The sequence below is a fragment of the Meleagris gallopavo genome, chromosome 16 (genome assembly GCF_905368555.1).
Source record: "Meleagris gallopavo chromosome 16, MGAL_WU_HG_1.1, whole genome shotgun sequence".
Taxonomy (NCBI): Eukaryota; Metazoa; Chordata; class Aves; order Galliformes; family Phasianidae; genus Meleagris; species Meleagris gallopavo.
The window spans coordinates 12949323-12965393 of NC_139419.1; the positions used below are offsets into that span (position 1 = coordinate 12949323).

Below are 16071 nucleotides of genomic sequence, written 5' to 3' on the forward strand. Positions count from 1 at the left end.
AGTACCTGGCTGTGGATGCGTGATGATGGAAATGCAGCAGGAAGGATTTTGAACTTACTGATTTTTCTGTTTGTTACCTACTCAGAAGTAAAAGCGAATTTGGAAACCAGCTGTGGGCTTTTTGAGGAGCTGACTTACATGTTTCTTCCACAAAGCTCCCCTTTTCCATACCTTTAGATTCACTTGCAGCTCCGTGATACTGGATCTAGATGAGTTGTGGCTTCTGTTTAACAGTGAATTCTGCTTGCTCGTTTTGAGACTGACTCCCTCTGACCTCGGTATTGTTCCTTCCCTAGAAGTAGGGCATGTCCCAGAACACTGGAAACGTGCTACCTCTGCTTATGGGATATGTGCACAGACAGCCAGTGTTGTGCACTTGTCACCTGAGTGCATCTTCTTGACTGGACTAACAATCCTAAACAAAGTTGGTACTGGTGAAGTTGTCGTGCCTCAGTAGATCACATCCCCAGGGCATGCCTGCCCGGGTCTCTTTCAGCAGCCTCTCGTGGTGGTGATTCCTTTTGTTCTGTTATGAAGTCAGTTTTGGAAGGGTTGTGCTGCTGAAATAGTCAAGAAAAGGATTTAGCTTAAGCTGCTTTAGTGGTGTTGGCTTCAGCTGGAAGATGAGAAGTGAGGATGCAAAATGTCCAGTATGGATAGAAGTGGTGCTGTGGATGTTACTCTGGGGTTTGCAGAGCTTGGCACAAAGTAAGAATTTCTTTGGTCTCAGATCAGAACCTCTTAAAAACAGATAAAAGGAAAGAAGTGTTTGGGTCTGGATACTTATTTTTTGCTTTATTTTTGAAGAATTTGGTCAGTGGCCAGGTGTGTTTAGTGCTGATGCTGATTCTTGTCAAGCAGGCAGTGCCAAAGAAAAGGCTCGTGTCAACTTTATGCATGATCAAAAGTATTGGATTATTTTACAGATTTATAATAACAAGCAGTGTTGCAGCTCTGTTGGCTGGTAATGCTTCCAGTCTTGACTGCCTTGTGGCTAGAAGAAGCATTTTTACTCAAAAAATGTTTGCAGAAAGGGGGACGAGGCAGTACAACAGAAGAAAACTGCTCACCTCTCAGGAATTATGCTAAACCAAACTCACTGCTGCTTTTTGAGAAGAGGTTTGAAGTTCTCTTACACTTCAGAGCTCCTTGTAGCTGGGAAGGATGGGTTTCTCTGCCCACAGCCTTGGAGCTCTGCTGCTTGTGCGTGGTGTTGCAGTGTGTCTGTCCATGTACTGATGGAGTGCTTCACTCTTCTGAGCATAATCAGCGTGCAGAGGATATCTAGCCTTGGTGAAGCTTACATTGTGCAGGACATGTCATGTCCTTGTTCCACAACAACAGCTTATCCCACTGTGCTCTTTATAATTTTCCTTGAGCAGTGTGCTCTGGAACCCTCTGTACTTGCACTGAGGTCATGCTCTTGCTGAACTCCTGATGTTTGGTAGCAGGCTTTTTTTTGGATGTTCCTTTTAGTGCGGTCCCAAGCATTGAGAAGTCCCCCTGCTTTGGAGGAAGGTTTGTCTTTATTGCCCGACTCAGTCACAAAAGGCTGGGCTCTGGTCAGAAGTTTTGGGATGACAGCCAACCTTCTGCCCTGCATAAGGAGCAACTCCTTCTGGCTCTCCCACTACCTCCTGTACATTTGTAACACATGTATTGCTAACTTCTGCCTTAACTTCTTGCTTTCAGCTGAACCCCTTGGTGGTACAATGTGACTAATCCTCTATACATCAGTAATATGAGTCTTGCTGTTACACACTTATTTCTCTAGGGTGGGGGATTGTGTTTATTTGCAGGCCTGATTAAACTTGATTATATTTACCTGAATATTAAAGTTGCTTTTGACTAGACTGTCTTTTCTGCTGTTTCAGGTATTAATGGAATGAAGGGTTGCCCGTCCTGTAGGTAATTGTTGCAGGGCTTTACATTTTAATTGTTCTGCTGCCTATTAATTATCACGTTCTTTATTTAATGAAAGGATCTAAAGTGAATTTATCACTGTTTCAATGGCATTGCTTTTCCTTGCGGCACCTTTTGCTTTTTCTTAATTCTGTTCTCTTCTTTCCATTGTAGCTACATTGAGAAGTTTACAGACTTCCTTCGTCTCTTTGTGAGTGTCCATCTACGAAGAATTGAATCCTACTCCCAGTTCCCCGTGGTTGAGTTTCTGGCACTGTTGTTCAAGTACACTTTTCATCAGGTACAGCCTTACAGTGTTGTTTTTTTCTTGGTCTTTTCCTTGTGTTCAGTTCTCTTGTCCAGCAGGGGAAGCTTGGTTTGCCCCGTGGGACTGATGTGTAAAGCTAGCCCAGGAGAAGCAACTGGCTTGTCTCACTGGCCCTCCTCCAGCATTACTGGGGACATGCTTTAATGTGTACCTGGATGTAGTTGGAGACAGCAGGCATGTGTGGTTACCTTGTGAGAACAGTTTGTCCAGTGTCTTAACTTTACTTCTGGTTTGTATGGGCCTTTGTTCGTTTTTTTGTTGGGTTTTTTTTTTTTTTGCTACTCCTTGGAATGGAAGGCATCCTGGGAACTCCATCCAGCTTGCCTGTTCTGTGTTGCTTTTCTTCTGAATCTGCTGTTTTTACTGTATCTGAAACTTTCCCTGTGTTTTTCAGTGTTGCTCTTTGAAAGAACTGGATTTTGATGCACGTTGCCATGCTGTAGAAGCTGTCACAGTGCAGTTTGTCCCTGTTTACCTCCATATGTAAATAATGGCAGGGGTGTAGATCCATAAAACTCTGGAAGCTGGTGCAGCAAGCCATGAGATGGGTTCATGCTGAGCCCCTCCTTGTCATTTCTGGGTTCCCACCTTGCGTTCATCTTTTGACATCTTGAGGCAGCAGATCTCCCCAGTGACCTCCCAGAAGCCTTTCAATACAGCAGGAAGTTATCCTGTGGATTGAAGCACGTGCTAACTAATATTTGCAATGTGTGAACTTGATACTGCCGTAGTTGGTGAAATTTATTATGAATTTTGATGTGTTTCAGCCTACCCACGAAGGTTACTTTTCTTGCTTAGACATCTGGACACTCTTCTTGGACTACCTGACCAGCAAAATTAAGAGCCGTCTGGCTGACAAAGAAGCAGTGCTCAACAGGTGAGCAGGCAGACTGTAGTCTCTCATAGTCACCGTGGAAGGGCTGTGAGAAGCAAGCTTACAGCTGTATGTGATTCGAGTCCTTTCTTTTTCTAAAAATCACTGACTCTAATTGTGAATTTCAGAGTTTTGTCACACATTGAACAGAATTCAAACAGAAAAAGTAAAGGCAAGAAGGAAAGGTCACTTAAAAATATTGTATGTGAACCCAGCAGCCAGAGGAAGACAACTTTGGAAAGTAAAATAGAACTAGGACATATTTTTAGCGTGTTCCAGAGCACATTTTCATTTCAGAGTTCATACAAGAGGAGGAGACCACAGAGTAAGTTGCACAGTAAGGGTTCACACACAGCTCGTAAGGCTACCTGATGAATTGGGAATTTTTTTAATTTAATTAGGATTGTGAATACCTGTTAAAATCAAAGGATATGTTTTTGAGAAATACTGATAGTGCTGTGTTTGAGAATTAAGTTCTTCTTGCTGACCTCCATAGCCAATTGCATGTATGACTTGCAGCAGTGGTTGGCAGCTCTCTTGTAGATGCCATCTCCTGAGATAGGTGTCTCTCTGCCATTCAAACAAGAAAAATAAGGTGAGTATACTGGATCTTGTTCAGATTTTCTAGGCTTGGCAGTGCCATGGCTCATGCCATATGCATTTCACTAATTGCACAAGGAAGCTTTTTTCCCTTTGAGCATATGAAATGTGTGGTTACTTACTGAAAGGCAGCCTGGCGTCATGACCACAAAGAGCAAATGGGAACTAGCTTACAGCAGGCAGCTCTCTTCCTCTCAGCGTGGGAACTGTGTACTCTTAATTTCTCAAGTAGCAGCAGGTATTTGTACTTAAACTTTGTGATAATGTGTTCCTAATTTGCTGCCTAATGCTGCTGAACTCTGCCTTGGCATCCTTCTGCCCTTCATCTGGTGAAGGAGTGATGTGTGTTATCTTTACATCAGGTATTTTGTCACGGAGAGAATTGAAACAAGCTATAGCCCTGTCTATCTTGGAGATACTATAAAACAAAAAGGAGTGGCTAAAAGTGGTTAAAACGTGTGCTGCTGCTTTGTCAAAACTACCTGTCCTTAATGATAGCTTCTATAGCCACAGCTTCCTTAATGCCTTAGACATGTAAACAGCTCAGTTTGACAGCGTGGGTGTGGTTACACCGCAGGAGCACAGATGAAATTTCCTGTTCTGTGGTTATAAATTCTGCATTTTGTATAGATGGCAGTGGTACTTCTGGGTAAATTGCCCAATCTGGAGTTCTGTCATCTGATTACCAAAAAATGGGAATTCAGCACCTTGCACAGAAAGCTGTCGGCAGCTGAGCTGGTGGCACAGCTGAGTACCTGCCATGTGGATCACATCATTCCCTGAACCCTTGTTAGCAGGTCTTAATGCCTGCTTTTCTAACCTCACCTAGAAGAGGATGTGGCTGGTCCTTACAAAGGACAAGCTGTGTTTTGAGGAAGATGGTTGAAAAAAGAGAAAACAAATACAGCAAAACTCCAAATCTCCCGGTGTGAGTGGTGGCAGCAGAAATGCTGATGACTGCTTATTTTGCAGCTTGGCATTATTTTACATGATCAGTGGGAAGGAGCGTCTTCTGCTTGCTGTATCTGCTGCATTGTACCTGAGGTGAAAGGGTATCTTTCAGAGGCATGTATTTGGAGTTGTTATAGTAGAATTGCAAAAGGTAATGGCTTTTTTTTTTTTTTTTAATAGGGCAAAGGTCTGAATTCATTGGCAGTCAGCACAGGGAAAGAGGACAGCACAACAAGTAGCCTCAGGGACGTCCCCTTTTGAGGCAGCTCTGCCCAGCTTCATCTGTTCCACACTCCCTGCCCAGAAAGCAGAGCACCAGGCAGGCTGCTGAGGAGCAGATGGAGCAGGAAGAGGTGGTTGTGCCTCCTGTTCATGGACATCTATCATTGCTCATGACAAAGCACACCTCCTGCCTTATCTGTTTCGGACTCCTGGGCTGCTGCTTTAGCTAACAGTTATCAGTTTTCCTCTGAGAGAGCAATATTGTCGAAGACTTTTCTTGCAGATAGCTTGTGACCTGAAGTGACACAGCACTCTTAATCCCAAAATCTATTTGATGTTGGCTGTACAAGCTGGTACGGCTGTGCTCTTCACCTGTTTTACATCTCTCCTTCGCTGTAAGGGCTGTGAGCACAGCAGTCTCTGCAGAATAGCCTTATCACTCTCCTGCTGTTTTCTCTGTGGCCATAGGTACGAAGACGCCTTGGTTCTGTTGCTGACAGAGGTTTTGAATCGAATCCAGTTCAGGTATAACCAGGCACAGCTGGAGGAGCTGGATGACGAGACACTGGATGATGATGTAAGGAGCAGAGCTGAGCAGGGACGGCTGCAAATTCAGAAGTAAAACTTCTGCACTCGTTACACCTGGAATGTCTTTCCCAAAGCTTGTGTTTTGTACAGGCCAGACAGCTGCTGCTTCACTTAGCGTTGGGTTTTGAGGGTTAAAGAAGCATGAAGTACTTCTATCCTCCCTGATAGGATATGACCTTTGTTTCGAACTTGGTTCTTATAGGGAGAAATAGATACGTAGCTTCTTATTACAGGAGGCATTTGGTGTCTGTTCCTGATTGCTTTGGGATATAAATGCAGAAGTGTCTTCCAGACAAAAGCTTTAAACTATTGTTAGTACTTTCCTTTAAGCATATTTGTCAAAGTCAGTATCGGCAAACATGATCTCAGTCCATACTGATGACATGAAAGGTAAAGTGAACTAGGTGGCCAATATGTGAGACCAGAACACTAGACAACCACGTGGTGCTGAACAAAAGATGCCAGACACCTGTGCACTAAGTGTGCCTCAGGAGTGAGCACATCTGGCTTTATCACTCTGGGGAAACCTAGGCATGCTGCCCCAGGTACGAATAAGTAACATCATTTGCAAACAGGTGGGTCACAAAAGAGCACTGTTTCCTCAGTATCTGGATTCCTGGAAAGGCTTCACCCAACCATTGATTCCCAGCCTACAAGAGGCTGGCTGTTTCCTTCTGGAAATGCTGTGCTCACCTTCTTGTTTCTTCCCATAGCAGCAGACCGAGTGGCAGCGGTACTTGCGCCAAAGTTTGGAAGTGGTTGCAAAAGTCATGGAGCTCTTGCCAACTCATGCCTTCTCCACGCTAGTAAGTAGTCGTGCAGACCATAAGTACGGTGTAAAATGAGTACCAACCACTGGAGTTTGTTGCAAGCTGGTTCACAGAGACCACATTTCCAAACTTCTGCTTTTAGGAGCAAAAGTTTGGTGGAGGAGGGGCCAAACATTGAAAGAAAATGCTTTTTTTTCTTTTTTGGCTTTGTTAGATTTCTTGGTGTGTTTTGAAGAGGGTGCTTTGTCGTGAGCACCCGAGTTTAATTGCTGCATGCCAAGATCTGTGTAAATTCCCCTTCCCAAGTGTAAATACTTCCTGCTGTTTCTCTTGACCTTTATATTAGGAGCAGCGCTGTTAATTGCACAGATGAGCATCATTAGGATTTTTTAGGAGGGTGAGGTCTTTACTTAAATGAAAGGCTAGGTACAAGTGCTGGGAACAGTGCCTCAGACAATCGGGAATTACAGCAGAACTCATAAGTGCTTCTCTCCAGCCAGTGTCACTGTTGTTGCTGGGATGAGCATTGTAAAAGCAGTCTCATTTTGAAGCATTATAATGGTTTCTAAAGGAGAGATCTCGAGGCTGTGAACCCCTAGAGCCCAAAGTTAGAGGTGCTGGTGCCTGCAGAAAAAAGCACCAGAAGTACAGTGCTAGGAACTCTGAAGTGAGCAGACAGACCTCATATGAATGGAGGTTCCTCTGCAGCTTAGTGGTGAGGCAAACAAACAGAACAGCTGTTTCAGGGAGCATATGGGTTATGTGAAGAGTTTCCTTCAAGTAGCATGTTAACATGAGGAAGGCTGTTGTTGTGTTGTCCTTTTCAAATAGTTCTCCTCCTGCAGCTGTATGACAGGCACTTGTGTGCTAGAAATGTGATCATGAATGCTTGAGCCCTGTGGGAGATGTGGAAAGCAGGCAAAATTTCTTGAACAATAGTCTCTGCAGCAATGCTGGGAGCAATGGCTGCTCCATCAGGAGCAAGGAACTGACACAGTGTGCAGCAGCTGGGGGGTGAAAGGCTGCAGTTCCTTCTGCTGAAGGATGAACAAACTTCCATAAATCCAGCCTCCTTGAATATAGTGACTGTGCCAGTAGAAAATAAGCAGAATTATGCCAAAGTGTTGGAAAATATTTTTTCAGGTGGAATATCTACAAGGAGAAGGTTACTGTATGATTTAGCACAAGGCAAATAATCCCTTAATACATACCACTGGAGTACAATGGCTGCTGAATGCTGATTAGAAAGCTTCCAGGTCTGTGTGCATCACATTTCAAGCGTTGCTCAGCTGAAGTATTGATAGAAGCAGGCATATTTGCAGTCAGTCCTGAAAGATGGAGTTAGGTTACTGCTCTGTGTTCCCAGGCCAGGACGCATGACGACTGTTGTTTGTTCCCTTAGCTGTTTTCCCTGTGGGGCTTCAGCTGTTCTTGCTGCAGTGTGCAGCTTGGCAACAAGTGGCCATGGTGTTTCCCTTCTGTATTCTGTTAGAGGCACTGAGCTCAGCTTCTTAAGTGGAATATTATTTTGGTAGCTGTATTTCTGAGAAGCTGATGCTTCTGTTTCTGGCAGATGCAGTGCAGGTTCCTGTGCCCCAGGCTCTGCCTTTTCCTTGGCTGTGTACCCCTGCTCTGGGCTGGGTAATATCCATCTATATGTTCCTCCCTTTCAACTTGTCAAGCTGCTGTCTTTTTACACTGGTTGTCAGTCTCTGTGGGAAAAGGAGAGCTGCCACAGACCATCAGTGGGATGATCTTCATTGTTTTGATGGCAGCTATCAAGACATAAGCTGCAGAATCAGCCCAGAGCCAAGAAACATGCCTTCTGTCCAACCATCTTTTCGAAGGCATTGGGAAGAAGTAGGAAAACTGTTCTCTAACAGACTGTGGTATTTGAGTTAACTGCCTGCCAAGCCCCTAAGTCACGCTGCTTTCTTGTCCTTTCTAGTTTCCAGTTCTGCAGGATAACCTGGAAGTGTATCTGGGACTCCAGCAGTTCGTGGTCACGTCAGGGACAGGTAACCACCACTGCCCAGTACATTTCCTCACTCTTTGCGTAGCTGGCTGCAAAACACTGTAAACCTGCTTTGGTACTGCTTCCTCTGTGCTCTGTTTCAGATCTGAAATTGTTATTCCAAAGTACTTCCAGTCCTATGATCACTTAAGAATCCTCAGATAAGTGGTAGTGCATGGGTTTGTTTGTGTTGGAGGCTGCCAGGAGGGGTAGCTCAGAAGGCAGTACAGATCTGGGTGACACTTTGCTGATGGTACATAAGAGGTTGAAGCTTGTTGCTGAAATGATGAGCAAAATGAGATTAGATGGGCAGTGGGAAGAAAAACAGTTGTTACTGCAGAACGTGGTAACGTTTTTAGTGACACTTTTGGAATATTTGGGGAGCAGGTGTATGTGACTGAGCAGCAGGAAAGTCACACGAGGCAATAAGACTTGGAAGTCTGCTTATCTGTATTTTTCTTGTTATTGAGAAATAGGAAAGTACATAACCACATTTCAAATTAGAAGCAAATGCATTCTTGCTCCAAATATGCCCGTGCTGTCAGAACATCTGTTGCAGCTTGGCCAGCAGAGGGAGTCAGCTAATAGCCTCTGTGAAGCTGGCTTTGCTTGTCTGATGTCAGCAGATAACCAAAATGTTCTTGTTTATATGGATGTTAATACCAAATAAAGGAAAATAAACGTGAAAAAGGCTGGAATTGCTTGTAACATCACTTTCAGCATTTAAAGAGAAATGTGAACAGTGGCTGTCAGGGCAGCAGAATTCGTCTTACCCAATTAGAGCATTTCAGTCACTTGGACAGAGCTCAGTTTTGAACTGTGACCTGCTGCCAAGCTAATTTCAGAAGAATGCTTGTAATGTAATTAGAATAAACTTAGCATTTCCTGTAGCTTTATAATTAGGTTTCCCATTCCAAAGAGCTGTATTTATTAGTCACAAGGTTAAATACTTTTTGGAGTATGAATTTTCAGGCTGCCAGGCTCTTACTCAGCACCTGTTAGCACAAGTGAATATGTACACGTGTGTCTTTGGGATTCACTTCTAACAAACCAAAATGTCATTTCAGGTCACAGACTGAACATCACTGCAGAGAATGACTGCCGTCGTTTGCACTGCTCCCTGAGGGACCTGAGCTCCTTGCTGCAGGCTGTTGGTCGTTTAGCAGAGTACTTCATTGGGGATATGTTTGCTGCCAGGTTTAACGATGCTCTCACAGTGGTGGAGAGGTAAGAATGGAAGGGAGAGTTTGCTGTCCCTTCATCATCCGTGGGACGATTATTACTACTGCAGTGAATGTGAAAGCCAAGATTTCCTCCTGCCTCCCCTTGTTATGATTAAATTGAGACATGAAGAATTGAGTGGTTAGTACCTTAAGTGTTACGTTCATTGGTGCTAAGTTTCCAGTTGTCTTTTTTAACCTTTAACCAGAGAAATAACTAGTAGGAGGGATTAAATCAGTCATGAGAAAGGTACTTGTTTTCCAGAATCTGCACTTGTGATGTATTGAAGTGGGATGTGGAGTCTGGTGGCAGAGAGGGAGATGGTTTAGTGATGGAACTCAGTAGGTCAAGTGATGGTTGGACTTGATATTCTAGATCTTTTTCCAACCTAATAATTCTGTGATTGCTTCAGTTATGTCTCTGCTAGCTAAGTCACCAAAGTCTCTTTCCATAAAAGATCTGTGGAAAGTAAAAAGCAGATATTTGATTCTTTCCCTCCACGAAACTTAGTGTATAGCTTCAAATTCAGGACTGTACACAGCTGCCTTTATTGTTTCACCTCCATGTAGGAGCCTCATACTTGTTCCATCTTATTACAAGCAAGGAAATAGTCTACATCTAATCTACATACTAGCTAAATATTGACACAGGCTTGTCAAATAAGATGAGCAGTTTGGTTTGCACATGTGTAAATCCATCTTGCAGTCCTGTTGCACTACCATGTACTCATCTATTTGCAGGTTGGTAAAAGTAACGCTGTACGGATCCCAGATTAAACTGTACAACATTGAAACTGCAGTACCATCTGTATTGAAACCTGACCTTATTGATGTGTGAGTATGAGATACACAATTCAAATTATTATGTACAGATTCAGTACCTGTGTGGGGTGGAGACAGCTTTGGGTCTCCTATATCTACTCTAACCACTTGTTTGGCAAATGTTCTGCAAACTGTGATTGTTAGCTGAGCAAGGGCACTGGCTGGTCAGGATCAAGACTGTAGTCAGTCGTATGAATCACTGTTTCCTCAGATTGATATTTGAAGAAAAACCTGTTTGTGATCAGCAGTAAAAATGCCCATTGTGTTAGCTCTAAAAGCCAATGCGTCGCGATGATTGTAAAGGCTTGGCTCACCTGCAGCGTGATTAGGTGGTAAAATAAGTGTACAATTGTGATATTTTAAGAAATGACTGGTCTGTCGTTTGAGGCTTATGGATTTTGTGCTGCCAGAGTCAGATTTATTGCTCAAGTAAAAATGTTTCTCTCAGTAGAAAGTTTCGAGTCCTTGGCTTCCAAAACAAATGTATGCCTTCCAGCAATGCAGGCCATTTCTGAAACAAATGAGTGCCTTCAGTCCAGAGGCTGACATTAAGTGTGAAATCTTGATGCCAGTGGTAATAGAACACCGCTCTAACAGCCTTTTAAAGACCTTCTATTGTAAATGGCTGTGTTGTACAAACCTGGTACTGCCAGCTGGCATTCTGCAAGCAGAATTTAAGGTTATGCTTGTTCAGTTTGTATGAATAGCAGCTCCCTTAAAACCCACACTAGGCTGGATTTTTCCTAGTCCCAAGTTACTGGCAATGAGCTTTATGCAGATGATATTTCTTCAAAGGTGTTTTCCCTTTCTGATTTAAAATAACTCAGGAAGCTCTTCCTATTTGTTAGAGGGGTTCATCCTTTGCTCTTGGGTCCAATGTCCTGGAGAAAATTGTGTCGTTTTCTAGTGCCAGGCTAAAAAAGATACATTGCCAGATATTTGGAGGACACCTGTCTGATCCCCAGAGCGTCATCCTGACTCAAAAACATGAGATAGCTCTCTGCCAAAGTATAATCATAAACTCTAATTACAGGCAACCCACCAGTTGGTTGCTTTATCCTGTTGGTTTAATATTACTGCTTGGTGGCTGAATCCAGTCACAGCACACTTCTGAATGTCCAGGTCCAGGATGAAGAAGAATTTTAGGCCATGTAACATAATCACAGGAATGTTTCAGTTTTCAGTTAGTGGAAGAATGAGAAAGAGACAATAAATATACAAAGGATGGGAGAGAGAAGATATAAAGGCAGAGAGCTAATTCATGAAAACCTCTTCATCCTGCTGCTAAAAGTAGGTTTCTCTGTTTTTCCCCATTGGGTGGAAACCCCCTGGACTTGCTGACAAGCTGATGTGTGGTGAGGGAGCTGGTGCAGGCCTGGAAGCTGCCTGCCACAGGTGACTGAGATCTCAAACGCAGCTGCTATGGTGGGGACACGTACATCTAGGAGAAGCTGTGCTTTTGGAGGGAATATCGGTGTTCATAGACTCTTCTTGGTGAGATCTGCAGCACAAGGATAGGAGAGCTGCAGTTGGAGAACGTTTTATGTAGGCTGACAGCTGTGTGCCTATTTGCCCAAAGACTTCTGTAAGGCAATTGCATTTTCCCTCTCTTTCCGCTAAATGAAGTGGGCGTGTGAAATGAATCTCATGCTGTGGGATTAGGGAATATGGGAATTGATTACAGGAGCCCTGAGGCTGGGGTGTCACGGCACTTGCCATCCTGTGGTGTTTGCTTTATGTCAGCTCGTGCTTGCTTTCTCCCCACAGCCACGCTCAGTCCCTGGCTGCACTGCAGGCCTACTCACACTGGCTGGCACAGTTCTACAGTGAAGTGCATCGGCAGAACCCGGAGCAGTTCATCTCTCTCGTCTCCACAGCTCTGGAGGCCATCACACCCCTCATCAGTTCAAAGGTATCCACGTCAGTGCTGGGCTGGGGTTGGGACTGCACGTCCACAGAGAGTGCAAGGCTCTCGTGGTGATGTAGTTGGACTCAGCATGCTCTAGACCGTGCCATGGCCCAAGGTGTGAATCAGAGAGTTGGATATGTCTTCCAGAGCCACAACACGTCTCCTATAAGACTGAGTCTAAGATAATAGCACCATGGGTCAAATTAATGCAAAAATAAGTGTACCCAGCAGGCAGCTCTGCATCACCTGGCTGCTTGCTCACTGCCCAGGTGAGGTGGGGGAGAGAATTGGAAGGTAAAAGTGCAAGAACTTTGGGTTTGGATAAAGACAGTTTTCTAGGTAAAGCACGTGCAAGCAAAGAGAAACAAGGAATTCATTCATTCCCTGCTTCCCATCGGTCCATTCCCCCATTCTTTACCTCAGCTTTTAGTGCTGAGCATAGCACTGTGGTGGTGTGGGACACCCCTTTGGGTCAGCTGTCCTGGCTTCATATGCACCCCAAGCTCCTCACTGGCACGGCAGTGTGAGGAGCACAACAGTTCTTGGCTCTGTAAGCAGTGCTCTGCAACAAGTGATAACACCAGTGTGCTACACCAGTGCTTTCATCAAGAATCCAAAACACAGCTTTGTGTGAGCCTCTATGAAGGCAATTAACTCTATCCCAGCCAGAAGTGTGACAGTAAGGAACTTACAGGCATATCATGGCTTGAAAACAGGGAAATCTCTTTTCCACGGTATTATTATGATTCTAGTTGGAGGGGACCTACAAAGGTATCGAGTCCAACTGCCTGACCTCTTGAGGATTAACCAAAAGCTAAAGCAGACATTAAGGACATTATCCAAATGCCTCTCGACCAGTGACAGGATGAGGCATCAGCCACCCCTAAGAAGCCTGTTCCAGTGCGCGACCACCCTTGCGATAAAAATACTTGCACTGTTTTGCTGGCAGAAGCGTGGTAATGGCAGCTCACTGTGCTGTCAAGTGTCAAACCTTGTGGTCCCGGGCAGCCTGACCATGTGCTCCCTCTGTTCCAGGTGCAGGAGAAGTTGCTGCTGTCTGCGTGCCACCTGCTGGTCTCTTTAGCCACTACGGTGCGACCAGTGTTCCTGATCAGCATCCCTGCAGTGCAGAAGGTGTTCAACAGAATCACAGACACTTCTGCCCAGCGGCTTCCTGATAAGGTGCTTCAGCTCTGTGCACATCAAGGAATCATAGTGGCAGTTTGTCAATGGTTGTCTATTTCAAGCTGCGGAATAGGGAAAAAACACAGTTGCAGCTCTTAAATCTTACTTGTTTCTCACTTGCTGACACAGGCCCTGAGTGCATTGTCTTTGCAGTACTGGCATATGGATTCTGACATATGGAAAGAGTTGGTGAAACTTCTGTTAGCGTTCTAGATACCTCACTCCAAATGAATGTATTACAGAATTACTGAAAAGCCACAGCAAAGATGGGGATTCTATTGCATTGGGCAGTAGCATGGAGGTACAAAGTGCTGTACAAATGTGTGCTTCCTGTCTAAACCAGACAGAGCAACAGAACTGGCATTGTCTTTGTTTTGGAGATATAAGGAACACTGAGTTCTTGTTGCACAGAAGGGCAGAGAGAGATGAGAGCTGACTCCAGCTCTGAAGTGATGGAGCTTTGCTTCTCTCTCACCTTGTAGAGCTACTGGTTGTCACTTGGACACAACTGCTATTGAACTCTTTCCTCGAATAGTTAGCACTGCTGCTTTGGGCAGCCATAAAATGTCAGTCTAAGGTTGTGCAGAAGTGAGTAGCAAACTCTGAAATCTTCCATGTTTCGTTGCTTCCAGGCCCAGGTGCTGGTGTGCAGAGCATTATCAAATGTATTGTTGCTCCCTTGGCCAAATCTTCCAGAGAGTGAGCAGCAGTGGGCGGTTCGTTCCACCAACCACACCAGCCTCATCTCTGCCCTGACCAGGGACTATCGCCAATTGAAATCCAATGCTGTATTGCCACAGAGGAAGGTGCAGCTGGAGGACAGTAAGTACCCAGCTCCTTTGTGTGCTGGCCTCCTGCAGTTGCAATGCTGACTGTTGGAGGGAGTGGTTGAGCTGTCTTTCCAGTAATTATTTTGCCTGAGAGCTGTTGAGCACGTGGGAAGGCTAGGAAAGGAGCAATTAGTTTCTTTTTTGTAAGGAACACTTCCTCTATGGTTTGTGAGGGATGCTTTCACCCCAGGCTGCTGCAGACTGCTCCGTCAGAGTACTGTCTTCCTCAGTTGCTCAGGGAAAGTGGGATCAAGTTTGCAATACAAATTTGAATGGCATTGATTGCACTGGGGATGCTGAGCAACCTAATGCTGGGACTACCACGCTGTAGTACTGGAAGCATTGACTGGAGGCAGTGTTAATGAAGATTATGGTTTAAGAAGCTTAAAGGGGAAAATAAGAATTTCTTCTAGACTTCAGAAGTACTGCTGAGGGTATGTATGTGTAGGATGAGAGCCCTGAAATGATGGGGTTTAGGGGCCTTTTGAAGCTGCTGTGTGTGTTTTGTGACTGCTTTTGGGTGTCTTGTCTTTTTGTTGTGCTTTTTTTTTGTTTGTTTGTATGAATTTTTTGCTTATAGGTACACAGCATCACAGCTTCTGACAAAACTGACTTGCTGGTCGGCTCTGTGGGATGAGGGAGCATGGAGAGGGTTGGTTGAGCCTCATAAGAGGGTCAGCCTGCACACGTGGGTCAGTTCTGACTTCTGGGGTAGTTTATTTAGTGATTGTGTATCACTCCAATTGTTACTTCCACAAACAGAGATTTGCAGGATATTTTGCTATCAGAATAAGCTTCTGCCTTGACTGTTTTTTCTTTATCTATATTGTGTTGGAAATAATGCTGTCCTATGGCTTCCTTCAGACTGTGCACCTTAGTTCTCAAGCAGTGAGTGCATCTGTAGGGCAGTAAGCTTGTATAATTTAAGAATGCACGTTGCCACTGTTACTTGGCTGAACCTATTTAAATGTTTAACGTGTGAACATACTTTAGAAACCCTTCTGACTCCAACCTGGGCTTGATGTATGTGCTGCCTTGTGTGTTGTTCTAGGTACTGCTCACGAGAACTTCTCTTCATTTTTTGCCTGTGGCTAGTCTTGACATATGCAGGAAGTATCACCTCTCTTCTTTTTGCAGCCAAAGTGATCATCCATCAGACACTCAGCGTTTTAGAAGATATTGTAGAAAGTATCTCTGGAGAATCCACCAAGTCTCGGCAGATCTGTTATCAGTCGCTGCAAGAATCCGTGCAGGTCTCACTAGCCCTCTTCCCAGCTTTCATTCATCAGTCAGGTATAACCATAGGACAGGTTTAATGCTGTGAGTAGCTTTATCACCTCCCAGTAACACCCAAAGCCCGTCAGCATAGGGTCGTGGTGTTCACGTGAGGTGTGTGGGCTTGCTGTGTAATGCAGGTCTGTCCTGGTGGGTGGATTGGTTCAGAAGAGGAAAGGGAGATCTGGTGTTATCTACAATATGGTCATCAGGACCTGTCCCACTTCCAGTGGGTGGAGATGCCCTGTGTTGTTTTCAGGCAGTGAAAAGGAATGGAGCTTTTCACGAGCACAAAAAGAGCTTCAAAATACCGTGCCTATGTTTGTCACTTATTCTCTCCAAAAGCTTGAAAACAAAGCATAGTAGTGGTCATGATTTCTTTTAATATCCTTGTAAAGGACGGGCTCCCAAGATGTCCAAGATGATGAGTGGGGCCTGGACAACCTGATGGCATGGCAGCCCTGCCCACAGCAGGGGGGGTTGGAAATATATATGGTCTTTAAAGTCTCTTCCAACCCAAGTCGTTCTGTGAGTCAATGTAACCAGGACTCTGGCAGTCTTGTGGCCAGCTCTTGCATTTT

At 44.6% G+C, this 16071-nt stretch overlaps 1 protein-coding gene across 2 annotated transcripts in view; it reads left to right on the top strand.

The window, feature by feature from the left end:
• Positions 1-16071, top strand: part of XPO6 (exportin 6) — a 49454-nt gene that overhangs the window by 26710 nt on the left and 6673 nt on the right. Inside the window, exons 8-18 of one of the 2 annotated variants that reach the window (XM_085237226.1) lie at positions 2077-2203; positions 2998-3107; positions 5346-5454; positions 6179-6271; positions 8184-8253; positions 9317-9476; positions 10211-10303; positions 12059-12203; positions 13236-13382; positions 14018-14207; positions 15353-15508. In XM_085237226.1, coding sequence (XP_085093352.1) covers positions 2077-2203; positions 2998-3107; positions 5346-5454; positions 6179-6271; positions 8184-8253; positions 9317-9476; positions 10211-10303; positions 12059-12203; positions 13236-13382; positions 14018-14207; positions 15353-15508 — 1400 coding nt within the window. The remainder of the gene's footprint in view (positions 1-2076; positions 2204-2997; positions 3108-5345; positions 5455-6178; positions 6272-8183; positions 8254-9316; positions 9477-10210; positions 10304-12058; positions 12204-13235; positions 13383-14017; positions 14208-15352; positions 15509-16071) is intronic. The other variant, XM_085237227.1, reaches the window with a different exon arrangement.